The sequence below is a fragment of the Pinus tabuliformis genome, chromosome 7 (assembly GCF_031772625.1).
Source record: "Pinus tabuliformis cultivar Carrire ecotype Pingquan chromosome 7, CPIR1, whole genome shotgun sequence".
Lineage (NCBI taxonomy): Eukaryota > Viridiplantae > Streptophyta > Pinopsida > Pinales > Pinaceae > Pinus > Pinus tabuliformis.
Genome location: NC_142293.1, coordinates 1680126686 through 1680151533, shown reverse-complemented (window position 1 = coordinate 1680151533; position 24848 = coordinate 1680126686). Strand labels below are relative to the sequence as shown.

Here is a 24848-nt window from a genome sequence, read left to right as displayed (position 1 = left end):
CAATACTTTTTCTCTTTGGGTTGATTTTCGGGTATTTTAACCAAATTTGAAAGGTTTTGGGGCCAGATTTCTTGTTTTGCGGTAATAGTTCTTGCCAACTAGATAATCTTGATGGAAACACGTGGCTAGGAAGTAAAGAAAAAACACACACAGTTGAAAATTTATAATAATAGTAATATTAATAATTGAAGAAAACTAAGCACTTCTAAGGGTCACCTACACAAATGTCCCACTTTAGCTAAAATCCAAAAGATAGAGCTACAAACTGAAAGGTGAACATGACTGTCTCAAGTTAACGGATATTCAAATAGTCTTGTAGGGAAAAGAATATGTTTGATTAGTATATAAGTTGCACATATTAGACGCATTCAAGAACAAAATACAATATATACCTCTTCTGTCAAAGCTGTTGACAGATTTGATCTATATGCAAGTACTGGCGGCGCTTTATACAGATTTTTGAAGAACAGTCCATCGTTTCTTGAATATGTTGCAACAAGCTGAAGCTGCTCAAAATTGCGAGATTGTGCCTGAAATGTTGAACATTGATTAATAAAATCTAACCATTACACAAGACCTCATACCAAACACAACCATCATGGTGCATGATTACTGAAAATTCAAACCTCGAGTTAGCAATATCATACAGACAGAACATGTCATCAAAAATATTTTGAATTCAAAGCATGAGAGCTATTATACAACACAATGAAAAATATAGCATGGACTTCTTTAACCTGGAAACCTCCACTTCAAAAGCAAGAAAATACAACAAAACAATAGATACAGTTTCAATGTGTAGCATAAAAGTGTTCAATGAGTTTCATTTCAGTCTAAAATCTGAGTTTCATTCCCAAACTTATTTGTAAGATAGAGGTCTCTGCAGAAGTTTCTATGGAATTTTTGCAAGCAGAATTTTTTGTGCTCTAAATTTTTGAAAGACGGATCAATGAATCAATCCTTGAGTCACTTGGTTGATATGATTGGTTGATTTGGCTTTTGGGATTTCAAGAAGTTGACTAAGGTCTGTCTGGTGAATCATTAAATCAAGCGTATGTTGTCTTGGGTGCCAAGTCAAAAGGCATACATCAATACTCAGCCATGATGAATCAAGAGAGGAGTGGACATGACTTTGGTCAGTTTGAGATCAAGCACTAGATACTTGAGTCTCTGTTAAATTGGATACCTTCCCTAAACAGCTAATTTGCTTGAATTCGTCAGCTTGGCAGATAAACAAATAGTGTTGCTAGAGTATGAAAAAATAAAAAATCATGTATGCAGATTATATGAAATGGATCTGATCAATGAATTTAGTTTTCATGCCTAACCTTGGCCTGTTTTAAAACACAAAAGTCCCCAAAAATGCATTGGAAAATACTAAAGAACTGTTTTAAAAAACAAAAGTCACCAAAAATGCATTGGAAGATACTAAAGAATGAAGGCATGCCATGGAATGCAAACTTGTTGCTATAGTTAACCCAAATGGAAGATGTTCATGGTTGCTGCAAAAGAGAGAAGTGACCATGCTACAAGTTGCTTCAGATCATGTAATATAGTGCATAAAATCTCCAAAGCACAATTGCTGCAAAACCACCCTAATTGCTGCAGAAGAAAACAACTTAAGAACTAGTTTCAAGTTTTTAGCATAAAGGGCGAACATGAAGTTGGATGAAGAGGAAATTTATCTGGGGTTCGGCGGCACCTATCCACATTTATCCACCGAATTTCAGACTCAGATTCATCTGTTTATCCTTTTGTTGATTTTCTAGTAACAAGATATACTAGAACAATTTTAAATCTGATAACTATTTCCAATGATACAATTTTTCTTCTTAGAGCATTCAAATCATCAAGTAGTTACACTTGGAAAATTTCAACCATAAAATTCAGTAGAGTGGCAGAGATCACAATGAAACAATGATACAAGAGACACCAAAATTTTCTTGGGAAAAAACCCTGTAATTTTTCCTTATGAGAAATTGTTCAATTCATCCAATTTGTACATCTAATTTTATAGTCAAAATGTCAACTATTTGACCAGAATAAATGCCAAGTCAAATCAAGTCAAAAGAGAGAGAAAAGAGTCAACTTCTGCTCACAGTCAAGTCTGGTCAAAGGGGCCGAATTTCAGCCTGCAGTAGATGGACAAAGGGGCCAAAATTCAGTCTTGCAGTAGCTCAGAGAATCTCAGTCAAACAATAGAGTTTGACCTGTGGTCAAATCTCAGTCAATGGCCAGAAACAGCTCCAAGAACTCGGTCAACAGCTAATCAAAGATACCAAGAATATTCGGCCTCCAACCTCAGTCAAAAGTTCGGTCAAACAGCAGGAGAAGAATCCAAGTCAATGCAGAGAACAAAATGTCAAACTTGCTGGTCAAATCAGTCTTCTTCTTCGCACGAGTGAGCAGATGTCTTCTTGTAGAACAGGTCCGAATTGATCATGTGATGATGCCAAATGACGTGAGTTGAGTTGCCAATATATAGTGGACAATTCAAGTGGGTTTTGGCCTTGGGTCAAACTCCTTTATGAGGTGGGGCCGACATGAACAGCTAGAAACCAATTAATTCTCCTTTAACTTTGATGATAAAAATACTGACCGCAGCTACAATTTCTCATCACTCCCTCTTAGCCAGGGAGGTACTTTTCATTGACTCCAACAAATGTAAATGTGAAAATTTCTAAACATAAATTCTATTGCTGCAGTAACTGATTTATTTTACCTACTTATTTTCCAATAAGTTATTTACGAAATCTCTTCAACAAATATTAAAATAAATTCTATTGCAAATATCACACCATTATACAAAAACAAATACATGCACAAGAATCAAACACATCAACACAGTTATTTTTGGATAATTGTCCCCGGAAAAACCCAATGCGGGAAAACCGGTGCAGCAGAGGAGGGTTTTATTAATCTTCAGCAACAATCGCTTTTACAGAAATATTTTACATAGACACTGGGCGAAAACACCTGAGACTTTTCTTCGAGACTTTCTAACACCTTGGAGGACTTCCTTCCCCAACTGCATCAGCCCTGCATCATCCTACTTGGCTCTGCGCTGCTTTGTCCTTCACTGCGTCTCTAATCTGCGTCTCCCTCTGCGTTGTCTCTCAGAGTCCCTGCGTCACCCATTCTGAGCTTCCTGACTATTGCTAATCACCTCCTCTTCCTCCACCCTACAACTTTCTCTCTGAAATCGATTTTCCTTCTCTTTGAAAAATCGATTTTCCTTGGGATACTAAGTATTTGCTGGTGTGTCTTCAAATGACCCTCAAGTCTTCTCTTATACTTTTCCTGTTGATGAATCAACGGCCGAGATTAAGTCCCTAATCAATGAATAAGATTAAAATAGACTTGATCCTCGTCTCTTAGAAGCTTCTCATCCTTATCTTTATTAATACCCATTAATATTTTTATTTTCCTAAGTTTAGAGTTAGGAACCCATTAAAAGTATTAATTATTTTAATAACTTCTCATTCGGATGGAATTTCCCAAAACAATTTCTGGGTCTTGGAGATCTCATGCGTTTTAGCCTCTCCACCAATTTTCATGGCTAGAGCACATCTGATGCTACCCCAAATCAACACTCCCTCTTAGCGAGGAATGTGCTCTAGTAATGCTCCACCTCTGAACATCACCCTAATCATCTGGCATTGGTACCTGTGTTGATGCTTGGCCTGCTACCCAACATCCTCTACACTGCTGCCTCCTGTACTGTTGCCCATGGCTCTACCACTGCCACTGCTACATCTGTACTGCAGCTCCCTCTGCATCCATGTTGATGTTGGTCTTTCCTCCCAACACTGCATCTGCACTGCAACTCTCTTTCAAATGTTGCCCATAGCACTGCTAACTGCTGCACTGCAACACCTGACACTTATCCATTTCTGCTACTGAAATGGATTCTTTATCATCCCCATCTTCTCCCTAAAATAAACGAACTTTATTCTTCCAAGGACCTTGGTAAGGATGTCTGCCACCTGTTCTCCTGTAGGAGTGTAGCTCAACTGTACAACTCCTCGTTGGACACAATCTCTGACAAAGTGACACCGAATATCAATGTGCTTTGACCGATCATGAAATACTGGATTCTCATAGAGCATGATGCAACTTTGATTATCACACATGATCCTCGTCGCCTCCATCCTTCTTCTGAATAGGTTCACAAGCAATTTTCTAAGCCATATGGCTTCGCACGAAGCTATGCTAGTGGCCATATATTTTGCTTTAGCTGAGCTTAGAGCTACAGAATTCTGTTTCCTACTGCACTAGGAGGTCATCCCCGATCCAATGTTGAAACAGTACCCAAAGGTACTTTTCCGATCTACTGAACTTCCAGCCCAATCTGCATCAGTAAACCCACTCAGTCTGATATCATTACTTCTAGTGTATAAGAGTCCATACTCGACTGTTCCCTGTATATATATGAGAACATGTTTGGCTGCTGCCCAATGCGCCCTCTTTGGTTCCACCATGAATTGACTGAGGGTGTTGACAGTGTAACAAATGTCTGGCCTGGTATTGACTAGATACATCATGGACCCTATGATCTGCCTGTATAAGGTGGGATCAACATCTTTGTCTTCTGATGCATCAATTTTCTTCCAATTGGTGATCATTGGAGTAGCCATAGGCCTATAGTCCTGCATCCTGAATCTCTTCAGGATTTCTGTAGCATATCTCCCTTGTCCAAGGAAGATCTCACCCTTCTGCTGCCAAACTTCCAATCCCAGGGAATAATGCATCTGTCCCAAATCCTTCATGTCAAATTTTGTGGCTAGATTTTTCTTGCAGTCCTCGATGAGTCTGGATGATCTTGTGAGGAAGAGATCATCCACATATAATACTAGGATTAGAGGCTCATTCTCTACAACCAGATAGTAGAGATTTGGATCTGCATCACTCTTGACGAACCCCATCTTTTGCAAGTAGCCATCAATTCGACCATACCATGCAATAGGTGTCTGCTTGAGCCCATATAAGGTTTTCTTCAATCTGCATACACGAGATTTCTTCTCATGTGTCTCAAAGCCTTCTGGCTATTCAATGTATACTTCCTCTTCTATCACCCCGTTCAAGAATGTCGTTTTGACATCCATTTGATGAATCTCCCACCCCATCTGTGCTGCAAGAGATATCACGGTTCTAATAGATGTATACTTGGCTACTGGGGCGAAGGTCTCTTCATAGTCTATTCCTTCCTTCTAAGCACACCCCTTAGCCACAAACCTGGCTTTGTATTTTTCCACACTGCCGTCTGCAGCATACTTGATCTTGTAGATCCATCTCGAACCTACCACTGATCTGTCCTGAGGCCTAGGCACTACTTCCTAGACATCATTCACCATTATAGAGCTATATTCTTCCACCATCGCATCCACCCAAACTTGATGTTGAGTGGCCTCCTACAAACTCAAAGGTTCCCCAACCTGAGCTACTAAGGCCTGATATCTATCTAGTTGTCTTCGCTCCCTTTTACTGTTCCTGGGTTCACCAATGAAATCTTCTGCATCCTGTAGAATCTGTCAGAGTTCCCTACTTGTCCTTCCTCTGGTAGTAGGTGCATCTCTTAGCTCTTCCTCTTCCTGTGATTCCTCCTGTTCTGAAGGAGAATTCCTGGTACTGGCTTCCGCTGGTTGAAGAGGTTTGACTAACGACTCGTCTTTTGACTGCTCCTCGGAAGGCATTTCTCGAGATTTTCTGAAGGCCCTATCTTCCATGAACTTCACATCTCGCCGGACTACTACCTTCTTGCTTCCTAGAAGATAGATTTTATATGCCTTAGTATTCTCGCTAGATCCCACAAGATATCCTTTCTCTGCAGTCTAATCTAACTTCTTCCTCTTTTCCTCGGGTATACGGCAATATGCTAAACTCCCAAATATCCTAAAATGACTAACTTCAGGTGTCTTCCCGGTGAAGACCTGCTCTGGAGGAATCTTGCCCAATGTCCTATGAGTTCTGTCCTGGACATAGACTATCGCGTTACATGCTTCTGCCCACAGGAATTTTGGCATATCCTGATCATACATCATAGCCCTAGTTTCTTCCACAATAGTCTTGTTCTTTCTTTCTGCTACTCCATTTTGCTCCGGATTGTAAGGAGTTGTCCACTCTCTTCTGATGCCCTCCCTAGCGCAAAAATTGGTGAAGTCCTTGTCAACATACTCTCCACCATTGTCTGAGCGCAACACTTTCATTTTCTTTCCTGTTAGATTCTCCACTAAAGCCTTGAACTCTTTGAATCGACTGAAAACCTCATCCTTGGTTTTCAGAAAATAGATCCAAGACTTCTTGGAATGGTCATCAATGAAGGTGATGAAGTATTCGACACCACTAAGATCTTTTGTGGACATATGTCCACAGATATTTGAGTGTATCAATCCTAGTACACTCTTGGCCCTATTTTTGCTTATAGGAAACGTTGCTTTAGCATACTTTCCTAGAGCACACCCTCTGCATACATCATCTCGTTCTGTACTAAGATCTGGAACTTTTGTTACAGTTTTCTTGAAAATCCTCAGAGCCCCATGGTGCAAATGTCCCATCCTTCTGTGCCATAGTCCATTCAAATCCTTGTCTCCATTACATCCTATCGGTGCCATTGGTGATACCAGCTGCAACCTGTACAACCTGTTACTTCTGATTCCGATCTGTACCTTCTTTTTCCAACTCAGGTGTTTGACATATACTTTCTCTTTAATGAAAAAAAACGCCATAGCCCTTGCTTTGAAGTTGAGATACGAAAATAAGTTCATCACCAGTCCTGGCACATGCAACACATTGGTAGCTCAGAACCGCTCTCCTGTTTCTGTTTGAAAAACTATAGTACCCTTCCCTGCTGGAGTACACTTTGCCTTATTCCCCATGGTGATCTGAAAATTCATTCTTTCCTCTTGATAATTTGAGAAACATTCCTGGATTCTTGTCATATGCCAGGAGGCTCCACTATCTATATACCATACCCTTGATGATGCAGAGCTTGCTACGCAAGTAGCTTCTTCTTCCAATCTGGAAGCTAGCATAGAGAAATCGAAATTTCTATCTCTTGTGCAATATTCTGAAAATCTGCATGAATCTCCAAACGTGGATGCCTCTGCATCATGATCTTGACCCATAATTGATTTTCCCTTCCTATCTCTGAATCTTTGCTCTGATACCATGTGAAAATTTCTAAACAGAAATTCTATTGCTACAGTAACTGATTTATTTACCTACTTATTTCTGAATAAGTTATTTATGAAATCTCTTCAGTAAATATTAAAATAAATTCTACTGCAGATATCACACCATTATATAGAAAAAAATACATGCACAAGAATCAAACACATCAACACAGTTATTTTTGGACAATTGTCCCTAGAAAAACCCAATGCGGGAAAACCGGTGCAACAGAGGAGGGTTTTATTAATCTTCAACAACAATTTCTTTTACAGAAAGATTTTACATAGACACTGGGAGAAAACACCTAAGACTTTTCTTCGAGACTTTCTAACACCCTGGAGGACTTCCTTTCACAACTGCATCAGCCCTGCGTCATCTTGCTTGGCTCTGCACTGCTTTGTCCTTCACTACGTCATCCACTACGTCTTTGATCTGCGTCTCCCTCTGCGTTGTCTCTCAGAGTCCCTACGTCACCCCTTCTGAGCTTCCTGACTACTGCTAATCACCCCCTCTTCCTCCACCCTGCAACTCTCCCTCTGAAATTGATTTTCCTTCTCTCTGAAAAATTGATTTTCCTTAGGATACTGAGTATTTGCTAGTGTGTCTCCAAATGACCCTCAAGTCTTCTCTTATACTTTTCCTATTTATGAATCAACGGTCGAGATTAAGTCCCTAATCAACTACTAAGATTAAAATAGACTTGATCCTTGTCTCTTAGAAGCTTCTCATCCTTATCTTTATTAATACCCATTAATATTTTTATTTTTCTAAGTTTAGACTTAGGAACCCATTAAAAATATTAATTATTTTAATAAATCCTCATCAAGATGGAATTTCCCAAAATGATTTCTGGGTCTTGGAGATCTCATGTGTTTCAGCCTATCCACCAATTTTCATGGCTAGAGCACATCCGATGCTACCCCAAATCAACAGTAAATATGATGGAACAAATTTCTTCACAAATGATAAAACAAATTTCTTCATAAGGAAAGGTCGATGGCATCAAGCTCATCCCACAAGCCAAAACCAATGGCAACAAGGTTAGGACCCAACTGACCATGGGATCAATCAATATCTTTCATGAGGCCAAACACTCCAACCATATGAAATGGTTTCTCTGTCAAGCACAATGACCCAAGAGAGTAATCAAAGTCAATCTCTTCGACCCTCCCATTGATCTCTCAGTGAAACCCAATGAACCAAGAGAGAACTCAAAATTAGTATTCCCAACCAAACCCACTGGTTTTCTAGTCAAACACAATGACCTAAGTGTTGGAAAATCAGAAAGGAATGTAGGAATTTACAGGGTAAGTTCCTTAGATAGAACACCAAAGGACACCGCTCACAAACAGATCACAGATCAATACACCAGTATTCTTGACGTGGTTAAAACTCTCAAAGAGGGAAACAATCCACGACTTGAGCCAACGTGGCCACTTCAGGCAATTTATTAATAAAAGAATGAAAATTTACATAAGCTTCTCTCATGAATGATTACCCTACAAATGACCCTCCATGCTCTTTAAATAAAGATCATGGACCAATTGGGTGTTAAGCCACGGATCAAGTGTCGGTAATACCGAAGAGAGAATGAACTATCAGATCACTTCATGTCTAGAACATAACGTGACCGTCGGATTGTAAGTTACAAAAGTACATAGTAAAGAGACACACTTTACCTAACTCTACACTAGACCAAGTTATACTTAACTATTTCCTATGTGTCGAAATATCCTAACATCCCCCCTTAAGAACAACTTGGGATAGGATTGAAGGATGTACAAATATGACACAACAGGAGAAGGAAGGAGGCATTAGAGCCTAACCCCCCTTAGTGACAACTTCCTGAACTCCAACCATAAATCGTAGTTTAGAAAACTTCACCTCTGTGAGAGCCTTTGTAAAGATGTCAACAACTTGGTCATCTGTTGAACAATATTGCACTTCAAAAACATGGTCATGAATGAGCTTTCTGATGAAGTGCATGTGCAGTTCAATGTGTTTGCTACGCTGATGTTGGACTGGATCTTTGCATAGTTGAATGGCACTTTGATTATCACACCAAAGTGTAGTCGGATGCTACTGTTGAAAGCCAAACTCTGACAAGATCTGATGAAGCCATAGGGCTTCCTTACTAGCTTCTACAACACCACGATACTCTGCTTCTGCTGAAGAAAGAGAAATGGCACTTTGTTTCTTGCAAGCCCATGTAATAGGTCCTGAACCAAGAGTGAAGACATAACCTGTAGTAGCATTCCGATCATCAGGGTCACTAGCCCAATCGGAATCAGTGAAACCAACCAATAGAGGAGATGCTTCTGCACTGTAATGAATCCCAAACTGAACTGTACCTCAAACATAACGAAGAATTCTTTTAACTGCTTTCCAATGACTTTCATGTGGGTTTTGCATAAACCGAGCAATAAGGCCAATAGAAAAGGAAAGGTCAGGACGAGTATGGGTCAGATACAAAAGTTTTCCTACAAGTTGATGGTATAAGGTAGCATCAACTTTAGGGGAAGTACAAGTGACTGAAATTTTGGCTCCAGACTGAAAGGGAGAAGGGACTGGCTTACAGTCTTCCATGTGAAAATGGCGTAGAAGATCACAAGCATACTTAGACTGGGAAAGGGAAATACCTTCCTTGGATTGCAAGCCTTGAAGACCAAAAAAATAATGCAAGTGTCCTAAGTCTGTCATTTCAAACTTCTTTTTAACGCTGGACTTCACATGGTTTATAAGGTTGGGATCACTACCAGTAAGGATAAGATCATCAACATAAAGAACAAGAATGATAAGAGACTTGCCCACTTTCTTGGTGTAGACAGTATTGTCAGAATGACACCTAGTAAAGTCAGTTTCTAAAAGAAAGCTATCCATTTTGGCATACCAAGCCCGAGGGGCTTGCTTGAGACCATAAAGGGATTTCTTAAGCACATACAAGGCTGGAGTCTGTTTGTTTAAAGCCAGTAGGTTGTTCCATATAGATTTTTTCATTCAAGTCCCCATGCAAGAAGGTAGATTTAACATCCATTTGATGGACTTCCCATTCGAAAGAGGCAGCAAAGGAAAGAACAAGGCGGATAGAGTTCATTTTGGCAACAAGGGAGAAGGTTTCAGTATAGTCAATGCCTTCAACTTGTGAAAAACCCTTAGCAACAAGACGAGCTTTATGTTTATCAACTTTTCCATTTGGTCCATACTTGGTTCTGTAAACCCATTTGCATCTAACAAGTTTTCGTCCCTTTGGAAGAGGAACAAGATCCCATGTATCATTTGCCAATAATGAACGATATTCTTCATTCATAGCTGCGTCCCAATCTGGATGGCCTGAAGCTTCTACAAAGGTGTCAGGATCATAATTCGCTGAAGCTTGAGCCAGTAAAGAAGAGGCTCTATCAAACTGAGAATGTGTACGTCGCTGATCTATAGGATCACCGACAAGAGCACCTGCTGCATCCCGAGTAGCACAGACCCATTTTGGAAGTTGAGGAGCTGAAGGAGGATCCCGAGAAGGTGGGGGAGGATTGTCATCCTCGCTGTCATCATCTGAAGAAAAAATATTTTCAGAAGTAGAAGGGATAGAGAGAGGTGGCACATCCGCCGAACTAGGCTCGTAGGCCGATATATTTTCAACAAACTTTACATCTCTTCTAATGATAACATTTTTGGACTTAAGTGGAATAAGTCTATATGCTTTAACATCTTCAGAATATCCAACAAAAATACATTTTTCACTCTTAGGTTCTAAAGCTTTATGTTTCTCATCTGGAATATGGGCCCATGCTTCACTTCCAAAAACACAAAAGTGACTTACATCTGGTTTAATTGAGCTCCATGCTTCTTCTGGAGTGATATTCTTTAAAACCTTAGTAGGAGTGCGATTTACTATTTAATTTGCACAGTTAATTGCTTCTACCCAAAAATTAAGACTAAGTCCTTTAGATTGAAGCATACAATTAGCCATTTCCTTTAAGGTGCGATTATTCCTTTCAGCTACACCATTTTGTTGTGGAGTATATGGAACAATATGTTGCATTTGAATTCCATTCTCAATGCAAAAGTTGATGAATTTGTTGTTAACATATTCTCCGCCATTATCAGATCTTAACTTAAGAATTTGATGTCTAGATTGTTTTTCAACAAAGGCCAAGAACATGTTAAATATTTCACTCTTGAGTTTTAAGAAGTATACCCAAGTGCGTATGGAGAAATCATCAATGAAAGTTAAGAAATACTTGTAGCCAGAGAATGAAACAACTGGAAGTGGACCACATAAATCACTATGCACAAGTTGTAAAGGGGCTGAAGCGTGCCAAGAGGCACGTTTTTCAAAACTATCCTGATGATGTTTTCCAAGTACACATCCAAAACAAACACCATCTCTGCAAGATACCATTGGAAGACCTGTCACCATATTTTCTTTACATAGATTCTGAAGGGAGCGATAGTTTAAGTAACCAAATCGTTCATGCCAAAGTTTGCTCACTTCATCATTATGAGCAACAAATACCGAGGGAAGATTTGATGATCCAAAGTTGTTAAACTTATACAACCTTGTAGAATCATCAACAATGCCAGTAGCTAAAATCTGTCTAGGATCTCTTAGGTCCTTAATTACAACATCGTGAGGTGAGAATTCAACAATTTTACCTTCACCTGAATGAGTTATCTGATATACAGATAGAAGGTTGCAGGATAAGGTTGGAACACATAATACATCATTAAATTGATCATTGTCTAGATGAACAGTTCCAGTCCCTACAACACTAAGAGATCTATCATCACCAACATATATATTTTTGGTGTTACAATCATTTAAAGAAGAAAACATGGCTTTGGTTTTTGCCATATGATAAGAAGCTCCAGAATCAATGAACCACTAATCAGAATGAGAAGAAAAAGATACATTTAGTGCATAACCAGACTGAGATGCTTGACAACCACACGCAGAAAGTGTTATTCCTGAAGATGAAGTTGAAGTTGAAGAGTGCTCCAAATGGATGTTATGCTTCTTCATTGCTGCTTCCAAGGCTTCCATCTTCTTAAAGCATTTGGATTCTAAGTGGCCATCTCGATTACAAAAGTGGCAATGTCTATCAGTCTTCTTCCCTTTGTTTTTATTTGCCTTATCATTTTGTTGAAATGATTTTTCATTTTGAGACTGAAATTGCTTAGGACTCTTGTTTGGTTTAGGACCATTTTTTTGGGATAGTGCTTCTTAGGATTCTTCGAATTTGGTTGCTGCTGGGCGGCTAAGGCTTTCTTAGAAGAGTTTCCAAGATTAAGAAGACCAAGGTATAAGAGCTTTTCTTGTTTTCTTATTAAAGAATCACAAAAGACATCAAAAGAGGGAGACTTGTAGTCTTGTCCTTGAGAAATAAAGGATTCTCTAGTAGAATGGAAGGTGGAAACAAACACAGAGTAGGCTGGTCCCAACTTAGTAAGAATGGAATAGATAAGGCTACCATCTTCTTTTTTAACCTTAACACCTTCCAAGAGAAGTCTAAGGGTCTTGAACTTGGACAAAAAATCTTCAATGGAAGAAAAATTATTGGGGTCCAATGTAAGCAACTCATTTTCGAGTAAACTTTAGTGAGTTGTTTCATTGTTTCATTAGGAGTATCAAGTTCTGCGATATGGAATCTAAGGTCTGGAAAAATAGACATCCCTATCAACCCACGTGCTTGATCTTGCCTATTTTCCCATTTGGTTGCCTTATCTTCATCTTGAGGTTTTGGTTTCTTGGCTTGAGGCTATTCTGTAAAGACCTTTACTTCTAAATAAATCCACAATGTAGGATCACCATTGGAAGTAGTTGGTGCTGTCAAGAATAACTTGGCATGGACTTTCCATTTTAACAGAAACTGAAGCTGTAGATGCTGAAACTAAGTGTTCCAATGGAAAGATCTCGAAAAATTAGGCTGATTAAAAAAAAAACGGCTTCCGGATGAAGAATTTATGGTTTTTTAAAGAAAAGTTGTTGAAGATGCCGACGAAGTGCGTGAATGTGCGGAAATGAATGATAATGTTATAAAAAAATCCCCCCCTTCCAAACTTAACCTAATTAACTCACTTTAAAAAAAAAAAATTATGTGACTCACTTTCATAAATAAGTGAAAGTCAATTTTACAATGGTACTTCATGAGCTACCCATTAAATTGTAACTTAAATAAAAGATAAAGAGACTTTAGAATTAGAAGTGACTCACTTTTTATAATAGGTGAGAACACTTTTACATAAAGTAACTTTAAAACATAAGTTACATGTGTTTTTTGAAAAAGTAACTCAACAAAAAGAAACACTTGAACTCAAGACCTCTATTCTCATAAAGTAACTTTGGACCAAGTGAGTTAGTTTAAAAGGTTAGTAATTTTTGGAAAAGAGGAAAAGGTTTTTTTTTTTTTAGTCACTGAAGCTTTGGGGTGCGTGCTTACTTGAAAAAGCTATTTTTTGCCTACAAAACAAAAACCACAAAACCCAACACAGACATACAAAAAAAAAACAAACCTTACGACTCGAAGTTAGCTTTAGCCGAAAACTAAATATTTTCCTCAATGTTTCTGATTTTCCGAGATCACACTGAGGCGCGGTGGAAAAGAGCATACGCATGAGAAAAATCCTTGATTTCTGTTTCTGATTTGCCCAGATTGCACAGAGTCGCGGGGCAAAGAGCATACGCAGAAATTAAAGGTATAGATCCATGATAAAAAGCAAAGAGCTAAATAAACCGAAATAAACAGAAAGATGAATAACTAGAACTACAAATAAAGACTGTATACCTCCAGATCTTAAAAATGACGTAGCTAGGGCTACCAGACACCTTTTCGCGTGAAACGAAAGGGGTTCCTCACTGGAACAGATGCTCCTAACACAATAAAGCAGTCCTCTCGGCCCGAAAGCTGTCAGAAACAATAGATCTAAGAAACGACAGTCGGATGCAGTTGTATCGGCCTCAGATTTGGATCACCAACAGATGCGGCCCTCAAATAGCTCTGATACCATGTAGGAATTTACAGGGTAAGTTCCTCAGACAGAACACCAAAAGACACTGCTCACAAACAGATCACAGATCAATACACCAGTGTTCTTGACGTGGTTAAAACCCTCAAAGAGGGAAACAGTGCAAGGCCTGAGCCAACACGACCACTTCAGGGAATTTATTAATAAAAGAATGAAAATTTACATAAGTTTCTCTCATGAACGGTTACCCTACAAATGATCCTCCATGCTTTTTAAATAGAGATCATGGACCAATCGGGTGTTAAGCCACGGATCAAGTGTCGGTAATACTGAGGAGAGAATGAACTGTCGGATCACTTCATGTCTAGAACATATCGTGACCGTCAGATTGTAAGGTACAAAAGTACATAGTAAAGAGAGACACTTTACTTAACTCTACACTAGACCAAGTTATACTAAACAATTTCCTACGTGTCAAAATATCCTAACAAGGAAAAAAGATTTTATCATGTTGATAATTATTTGTGATTTCTTTAAATTATTATTATTTTTCTTATGTTCTTCTTTCATCTTCTAGTTCATCAAGGAATTACCAAAACCAAAACATGAAGATCAAAGACACTAGATGTAGGCACACATCCAGAGAAAAACCCCTGTATAGGGGAAAACCCAATCAAGAACTCTTCCTTCGGTAATTCAAATGAGATAGACCAATACCCTAGACCAACAAACCTTTCTCCTCGACCAAGTCAGCATTCCAATATGTTTTAGCTCACTTCATTAGTCTCTTCTTGTCCAACAACTTCAACCCAACATCAACCCAGAAATTTCGGCCCCGGCTTCACCAACAACTTCAGAATTTCGGCCTTCTGCAACTACAAAATTTCGGCCATTCCAGCAACTTCACAGCTTCACACGTGTGGGACTAAGAGAGAGAATTTCAAATTCTTATGCTTGTGAGAGACCTCCTTCTCCTTCACTATTCTTCTTCTTCTTCTTCCTTGAAATTCACACTTTTTATGGCCCCATAAGTTGCAAATCGAACTTGTTGTGAGTGACAAATGAGTTCGAGTTGTTTCCTTTACATAATGATTCTACTACACAGTTTAGGCCAACTTGTCCAGTTTGAGGCCAACTTGGTGGAGGAGGCCTAATTGCCCTATTTTACAATAAAATAATTTTTTTCTTTGACAAATAAATCCCATGAAGGGTTCTTTACAATATGACATGGACAAGGACACTTGACATAAACCCTAGAAGTATTCAATGGAGGTTTTGACCTAAAAACAATTGACCCAAGCATGAAACCCATGCTTTAGCAAGTCAATTTATTTAATAATAAAATATCTTTTTTCTCTCTTTTGATAAATACATTTCATTATGACTTGAGTACAATTATGAAGACTGACACTACTTACATTCTTCAACGCTCCTTCTTAACTAGGAAGGTATTCATAGCTACCTATATCTATAGAGGTACATGGAAGATCTCCAAAATGAACTACGAAGAGTTCTAGCACACTTGGTGCTACAGACTAAATTCTTGACCAGGGTAATCTATGTTAGTTTGTGTAGTATCTGATGTGTTCTAGCCACGAAATTTTGTGGAGAGGCTAGAATACATGAGATCTCCAAAACCCAGAAATCGTTTCTGGAAATTCCGCCTAGAAGTGTCTCAATTAGATTATTAACCGGTTTTTAAATACTTCCTAAGCCTAAACTTAGGGAATATGGTTAATTAATCAATATTAATTGAGATAAGGCATGAATCATCTAGAAACTCACACGGATCGATCCATAAATGATCCTAGCCTTTGATTAAGTTTTAATCCTGGTCGTTAGTGCTCCAACAGTGGATTATAAAAGAAAGTCGATGTGGTGATGGAGATCATCCAGTACAGATACTCAGTTGCCCAGGCAATTTGATTTTCTCAGTAGCAGCAGTAGCTCAGCGGAGAAGATAGAGCCATAGGGTGAGTAGCAAGTGGAAGAGGAGAGCAACAACATTCCAGGAGGACGTTTTCAGTTCCCGAAAGAGTCTAAGGAAGGAAGGTTGAAATTTTCAAAGGGCCAGTGTAGGCACTGCACAGAGGTTGATGCAGGCATCTCAGCGCAGAGGTTAGGGAAGCTATTTCGGAGGCAGAAGATCGTTGTGGGCTGAGAGAAAATTCTCACAATATTTTTGCCAGTGTTTTCTTCAAATTAGATCGCCAGCTGGGCATCTAAATTATTGTACTCAGAATTGTTGCTGAACACTAATAATAAAACCCTTGTCAATTGTCCAAAAATCATTGTGTCAATTTTATTGTATGTGTGCTAGAATTTCTTAGTTTCCAGCATTTTATTTTCCGCAGTATTTTTATGGTGAAAATTGTAGCTGCGATTTGATTCGTTATTTGCCGTAGTAAATAAACTGCAAAAATAATTTCTGCAGTTAGAAGAATAATCTCTAGTAGTTGCAATAGATAAAATTTCACATGGTATTAAAGCTTAATTGATCAGCCAGGAAGCTCGGAAGTAGAAAGGAATTTCGTTGTTCACACAGAGCAACAGATCGAAATTCCCAAAGAGACTGCATAGAGCCCATAACTGGCAGTTCGAGTTACTAGGGCAGCAGTTCGATTTTTCATTAAAGGGAGGCAGGAAAATCGAATTACCTAGATTAGTGATTCCAACAGTCAAAGGGAGAAGTTGCAGCTCAAATTTTCACTAAGCAAAATCCTGGTTGGACGCAGAGAGTTTTTGCTGCAGGTTGTAGAGCAAAATCCACGTGGGGAGAAAAAGAGAAATAAAGCACACTAAATTGTTCCAGTATAGCTATCGACAGAAGTAACATTCAAGAGACTTCAGATTTGTCTTCCAGATTGGGAGATGAATTCGCTTGCTTAGCAGGATCGGCTTCACAGGGAGTCTAGTATATAGACAGTGGAGCTTTAGCTCACATGACAGGTGTTAGAGAATATTTCTCTAACTACAAAGAGGAGCAGATGGACTTCCAGATTACTATGGGAAATAGAACGAAATGTACTCCAGTAGGGAGAGGTACCATAGATTTTCAGGGGGAGTCAAGAGCAAGCACCAATGCTTCAGATGTATTGCATGTGCCAGGATTGGGTATGAACCTGATTTCAGTATCTCAGTTACAAGATAAGGGGTATGATGTTCACTTCATAGGGAAGAAAGTGTATGTCAAACACCCGAGCTGGAAAAAGGTAAGACAGATTGGAGTTCGAAGTAACAGGTTGTACTGGTTACAAATCGATTCTCCAATGGCATTGATAGGCAGTAATAGTAGCAGTGGGAAGGAGCTGAATGAATTATGGCACAGGAGAATGGGACATCTACATCATGGAGCACTCAGGATGCTCAAAGAAACCATAACAAGGGTTCCTGAACTTGGAACCAAACACGATGATGTGCGTAGAGGGTGCATACTTGAGAAGTATGCTAAGGCAACATTTCCAAGAAGTGACAACAGAGCTGATGGCGTGTTAGGACTTATACACTCAGATATTTGTGGTTTGATGTCCACCAGAGCTCTCAATGGTGCCGAAATTTATTAATGATCATTCTAGAAAATCCTGGATGTACTTCTTGAAGACCAAGGATGAGGTCTTCAATCATTTCAGAGAGTTTAAAGCTCTCATGGAGAATGTGACAGGGAAGAAGATCAAGGTGCTTCACTCAAATAATGGTGGAGAATATATTGACAAAGACTTCACAACTTTTTGTGCCAAGGAAAGCATCAAGAGAGAATGGAAAACTCCATATAATCCACAACATAATGGTGTAGAAGAGAGGAAAAACAAAACCATTGTTGGAGTTGCAAAGGCTATGTTATATGACAAGGATCTACCCAGATGTCTGTGGGCAGAAGCATGTAACACGACATTGTATATTTAGAACAGGACTCCTCAAAGAGCATTGGGGAAGAAAACGCCAGAAGTTGTCTTCACAGGTAAGAAGCCAGAAGTCATCCACCTCAGAATTTTTGGCAGTGTTGCTTATTGTCACGTGCCAGATGATAAAAGGACCAAACTGGATCAGATGCAGAGAAGGGGTTTTTCGTTTGGTACAACAAAACCTCAAAGGCATTCAGAATCTACATTCCTAATAGTAGTAAGATAGTAGTAAGATAGTAGTAAGGCGAGACGTGAAGTTCATGGAAGACCAAGCTTTCAGGAGGTCTTGTGAGATGCTTCCAAATGATTAGAATTAGTCAGCAAAAGCTCCTTTAGTTCACCAGCAGGGGAGGCCAGTGGGACAAGAAGGAGAAGAGTCACAAGGGTCAAGTACTGTGACCAGTACCAGTATTTCCTCAGGTGCAGGAAATCTAAGAAGTTCTCAGCAGATGGAGCAGCAGAGATAGGATGAGGAGGCGCTGGCAGAACCTCCCACGACTAGTGGTTGAGCTAGCAGAGAGGTTCGTCAGACATTAAGAGATGCAGAGGAGTTTATTGGAACTCCTAGGACGAGCAAGAGACAACGCAGACAGCCTGACAGGTACCAAGCATTGGTAGCTCAGGTTGCAGAACCTTCCAGCTTTCAGGAGGCCGCACAACATCAGGTGTGGATAGATGCCATGGTAGAAGAGTATAGCTCTATCATGACGAATGATGTTTGGGAGGTAGTGCCCAGGCCAAAAGACAGATCAGTTGTAGGTTCGAGGTGGATCTATAAGATCAAATATGCGGCAGACGACAATGTGGAAAAGTACAAGGCTAGGTTCATGGAAAAGGGGTATGCACAAAAGGAAGGGAGAGATTATGAGGAAACCTTCGCCCCAGTTGCCAGAGACACTTCTATCTGGCTAGTTATATCTCTAGTAGCTCAGATGGGATGGCAGATTCACTAGATGGACGTCAAAACAACCTTCTTGAATGGAGTGATAGAGGAGGAAGTGTACATAGAACAATTAGAGGGCTTTGAGACTTAGGAGAGGCGCACGCATGTGTGCAAATTGAAGAAGGCTCTATGCAGGCTCAAGCAAACTCTCAGGGCATGGTATGGTAGAATTGACACCTACTTGCAGCAAATGGGGTTGCAAATTGAAGAATGCTCTATATGGGCTCAAGCAGGCTCTCGAGGCATGGTATGGTAGAATTGACACCTACTTGCAGCCAATGTTTTAAAACTCTGACTCGGCCGAGGGTCGAATCCGACTCCGACTCCGACTCGGTATCGACTCAGCTGGCTCGATTCCAATGACTTGGTCGTTGTAAAAAATACATTAAATATTTATTTTTTATAAAAACACATAATTTTAAAGATTTTCATTCATGTTTCCAAACACACAGCATTAGAATATAGATAGAAGACAACATATGATCAAAGTAGGCTGATGAATATATCCATTATATCAAAATGGCACCCAGTGCACTGTCCAATACATACACGATGATGATATAGAGATAAAACAAAAACACATAACCAAGGAGGCTATAAATGGCCTCTACAACAAAAGTTTGTGACCAGTACTACTGGCTACTGCTAGAGTTGCCAACATCATCTGGCTCAGTGTTACTTGGGAGCGAGAGCGAAAATGGGGAGCGAGAGCGAAAACGGGAGCAGGAGCGACATTTTTAGAAGCTCCTAGTTTGGGAGCGAATCCCGGAGGAGTTCGACAACCAATGTCACTAACATCAAGGTACATAGAGGGATTGGTGCTCTTGATTAAATACGAGTTCCATACCCTAATACATGACAAAATTCAATGGAAACATTGCAATCCTCCAATCCCGAAATCCTGAAAAACTGATAAGTCTGCTGGATTCTGAATGAAATCTAAAATTCTACTTTCTCCATATGAAATCCAATGAGGCCGGAACCACTCTCAAACATCCTGAGTCATTCCATGGTAATGTTAAAAATTTAAGTAAAAGGATGAAAATGAAGATTAAGGAGAATGTCACTTTTAATTTAAGAATTTAACATTACCATGAAATTTGAATAGCATATCAATACTAGGAGAGGGGAATGGACCCGAAATAGCACTTAACCAATTTAGAAAACACCTTGGAGTCCCCAACAATCAGCGAAATGTTAAAAAGTTAAAAAAAAATTAGAAAAATCTCTGTTTTTTTGGGTGACTAGCCAGATTTAATGACTCGGCCGAGTAGATGTGGAAACGGCCGGGTTGACCGAGTCATGACTGACTTGGCTGAGTCATGCAATAACTCGGCCGAGTCAATCATGACTCGGCCTCTCGAACTGGTTTTTCTGCCGGGCCATAAAATTCTTCAATGACTCGGATCAACTCGGTCGTTTCGGATTCGATTCGACCGAATTTTAAAACATTGCTTGCAGCAAATGGGGTTCGTCAAGAGTGACGCAGATCCCAACCTTTACTATTTGATGGTGGAGGATGAGCCTCTCATTCTAGTGTTGTATGTGGATGATCTATTCTTCATAGGATCATCAGGGCTCGTAGAGGATTATAAGAGGAACCTGGCAGTAGAATTTGACATGAAAGATTTGGGGTTGATGCACTATTTCCTAGGATTGGAGGTGTGGCAGAAAGATGGGGAGATCTTCCTTGGGCAAGGAAGACATGCTACAAATATTCTGAAGAGGTTCAGAATGCAAGATTGTAGACCCATGTCTACACCCATGATTACCAATTGGAAGAAGATAGATGCATTAGATGACAAGGATGTCGATCCCACCTTGTATAGACAGCTCATTGGGTCTCTCATGTATCTGGTCAACACTAGGCCAGATATTTGCTTCGCAGCCAACACCCTTAGTCAATTCATGGTGGAACCGAAAAGGGTACATTGGGCAACAACGAGGCATATTCTGAGGTACATTTGTAGCATAGTCGAGTATGGGTTGAAATATACTCGAGAGGATGATGTTAGCCTTTGTGGGTACACAGATGCAGATTGGGCAGGCAGTTCAGTCGACAAGAAAAGTACCTTTAGGTATTGCTTCAGTGTTGGATGAGGGATGGTTTCTTGGTGTAGCAGAAAGCAAAAGTCAGTAGCACTGAGCTCTACAAAAGTAGCATATATGGCAGCCAGCACAGCTGTGTGCGAAGCTATATGGCTTCGGAAGCTGCTAGTGAGCTTGTTCAGGCAGAGGATGGAGGCGACTAGTGTCTATTGTGATAATCAGAGTTGCAAAAAACTCGCTAAGAATCCAGTGTTTCATGACAGGTCGAAGCACATCAATATTCAGTGTCACTTCATCAAAGATTGTGTACAACGAGGAGCAGTCCAACTACAGTATGTTCCCACAGAAGAGCAGATTACGAATATACGAATATACTAACGAAAGCTCTAGGGAGAGCTAAGTTTGTCTATTTCAGAGAACAAATGGGTATGGTGGAGAACCCGTTTCAGTAGCAGAGACAGGATATTTTGGATGTTGCAGATGTTGCAGTTGCAGCAGTAGCAGATGAGAGGGAGTTGCAGTGCAGATGCAGTGTTGGTAGTAGTATGGCAGGGACAACAGCAGTGCAGATGCAGTGTATATCAGAGTTGCGTAGTAGTTGGTGGGCAACAACAACTAGACATTAGCAGCGTGACAGGAGATGATGCAGAGACAGGTAGTTGCTACAGGAGGCAGCAACTCTAGAACACATTCCTCGCTAAGCTCGCTAAGAGAGAGTGTTAGTTTTTGTAGCATCAGATGTGTTCTAGCCACGAAATTTTGTGGAGAGGCTAGAATACATGAGATCTCCAAAACCCATAAATCGTTTCTGGAAATTCCGCCTAGAAGTGTCTCAATTAGATTATTAACCGATTTTTAAATATTTCCTAAGTCTAAACTTAGGGAATATGGTTAATTAATCAGTATTAATTGAGATAAGGCGTGAATCATCTAGAAACTCACATGGATCAGTCTAGAAATGATCCTAGCCATTGATTAAGTTTTAATCTTGGTCGTTGGTGCTCCAACAGTGGATTATAAAAGAAAGTCGATGTGGTGATGGAGATCATCCAGTGCAGATACTCAGTTGCCTAGGCAATTTGATTTTTTCAGTAGCAACAACTCAGCAGAGAAGATAGGGACACAGGGTGAGTAGCAGGTGGAAGAAGATAGCAACAACATTTCGAGAGGAAGTTTTTAGTTCCCGGAAGAGTCGAAGGAAGGAAGGCCGAAATCTTCAGAGGGCCAACGTAGGGACTGCGTAGAGGCTGACGCAGGCATCTCAACACAGAGGTCAGGGAAGCTATTTCAGAGGCAGAAAATAGTTGGGGGTTGAGAGAAAATTCTCACAATATTTTTGCCAGTGTTTTCTTCATATTAGATTGCCAGTTGGGCATCTAAATTATTGTACTCAGAATTGTTGCTTAATAATAAAACCTTCATCTGTTGCATCGGTTTTCCCAAGTTGAGTTTTTCCGGGGACAATTGTCCAAAAATAACTATGTCAATTTTATTGTATGTGTGCTAGAATTTCTCAGTTTCCAACATTTTACTTTCCACAGTATTTTTATGGTGAAAATTGCAGCTGTGATTCTATTCATTATTTGCAGTAGTAAATAAACTACATAATTAATTTCTGAGTTAGAAGAATAATCTCCAGTAGCTACAATAGATAAAATTTCACAATCTATCCAAGTGGGACTAAGATGGACTAAAGCTTTCATCCAGTCTAGGTACCATCAGGTTTACTAACTAACCATCAACCCAAGGATCTAGGTGCATAATCTAGGTGCATATCCAAGGTCAGAGCTCCAAGACCAATGCCACCCTCCTTCTAGGGGATCTAGACATCAACACATAGGTCAGACTGATGTCCTCCCAAGCACCCGCCATTAGATGCTTCATCTTTCCCTAATAAACTAGATATATCCATTTGTCCAAGCATGCTTCCCGAGTGTTCATCCTTCTTTATGAAGAAATTTACCTGTTCAAACACAAACCCCAATCAATAGTAAACTTCCAAATATAAATATATAAGTAAAAAACAAACCTTCAGGGTCCTTAATCATCCTGATGCCACTTATATCATGTTATTCATATGCAACTAATTGGAAGATTTTCTTCTTTCATTTCTTCAGTAGCATCAAGAGATACTCAATACATTGTAGTACTTTCATTCATTCTCTAATTTCTTCTTCAAGGTATCATGACTATCGTAATATGCCCTCCCTCTTAATTGAGGAGATGTACTATTTTCTACTAACCATGCTCCCTCTTTACTTTGGGAGATCAACATCAGAGAACCTATCATGGCTTCATTCCTATTTACAACATCAAAGTCATCTTCATCATCTTCATGCTCATCATTATCATCTTCAACTTATGTATATCTTGAAGATTATGTACCTACAAATCTTCAATAACAAATACAACCAAATACATATACAGAAGTATGAAGTTAACTATATCAAATTTATGTTAATATCATGCTAGCATCAAAATAATCAACTACTTTAGACACCAAATACCTAACTTAGTTAGGTCTATAATCAACAAAACTTACATACTCAACTTCTAGACTACATCATCATGTTGATTTGGGGTAGCATTGCATGTGCTCTAGCCATGAAAAATGGTGGAAAGACTAAAGCACATGAGATCTCCAAGACCCAAAAATGGTTTGGGGAAATTCTAACTGGTGAAGGAGATATTAAAATAATTAATATTTTTAATGGGTTCCTAAGTCTAAACTTAGGAAAATAAAAATATTAATGGGTATTAACATAAAACTAGGTTAGAACGTTCTAAATGACATGGATCAAGCCAAATCTAATCTTAACAGTTGATTAGATATGTAATCTCGGCCATTGAAGGACCAACAGGAAAAGTATAAGAGGAGACTTGAGGGTCAGTTGGAGAACACACCAGAGTGATCAGTCATTCGATTTTCTAGAGCGGGGTTTGCTAAGAGAAATCGAATCAGTGATCAGAGTTGCAGTGAGGAGCAGTGAGTATGAGGCAAAGATAGTGCCAGAAGTACAGCACAGAGGCAGAGAGGCAGATGCTAAGCTAGAGGGAGCCACGCAGAGGCCAGAAGGGCCTGCGTCATCCACGTAGAGGCTGCAAGAGTGACGCAGAGGGCCATAGAGGTTACGCAGAGCCTCAGAGGGCTGACGCAGAGGGTTTCGGGCTGACGCTGAACTTCAGATTGTGCTAGAGAGGGTTTCGTCGGGCAGATTTTCCGAATATCTCCTTCCGAATAGAGAGGTATTACGACCAAATTATTTTCTCTATCAGGTGAGCCAGTTTGGCACCTAGTTGTACTCAAAAAGACTGCATAATAATATAAACCTCAAAATTGTTAAGTCGGTTTTCCCGCATTGGGTTTTTCCGAGGACGATTGTCCAAAAATAACAGACTCACTTCTGTGTTTGTTCATTTCTTTCAGTTGCTAATCTGTAGATGGTTGAGACTGTAGTGTTTATTTCAATATTCATGTGATTAAATAACTTGTTGTAATTAAACAAGTACGCAAAAAAACCAGAGAATACAGATAAAATTTCTGACGGGTAATACTTCGAAATTTCAACATGGTATCAGAGGGTTGCAGATCATAGGAGAACTGAAGGAATTTTTTATTTCTTTATTTTGTTGTAGATATTTGGTGGCGAAGCTATGGTGCAAGGGCACCAAATTTGCAGAAATTGGCCATAAGAATCTTGAGTCAAACATGTAGCTCTTCAGGGTGTGAGCGCAATTGGAGTGTATTTGAGAAAATACACGCAAAAAAGCGCAACAGGTATAACTTTGAGCTCCAGCCTTCAGTTGAGCAATTACACTTA

At 39.6% G+C, this 24848-nt stretch overlaps 1 protein-coding gene across 2 annotated transcripts in view; it reads right to left on the bottom strand.

Annotated features, from left to right (window-relative positions):
* LOC149254914 (uncharacterized) overlaps window positions 1-24848 on the bottom strand; it is a 218814-nt gene that overhangs the window by 19216 nt on the left and 174750 nt on the right. For both annotated transcript variants that reach the window (XM_089460276.1, XM_089460275.1), the window contains exon 4: window positions 393-530. In XM_089460276.1, coding sequence (XP_089316402.1) covers window positions 393-530 — 138 coding nt within the window. The remainder of the gene's footprint in view (window positions 1-392; window positions 531-24848) is intronic.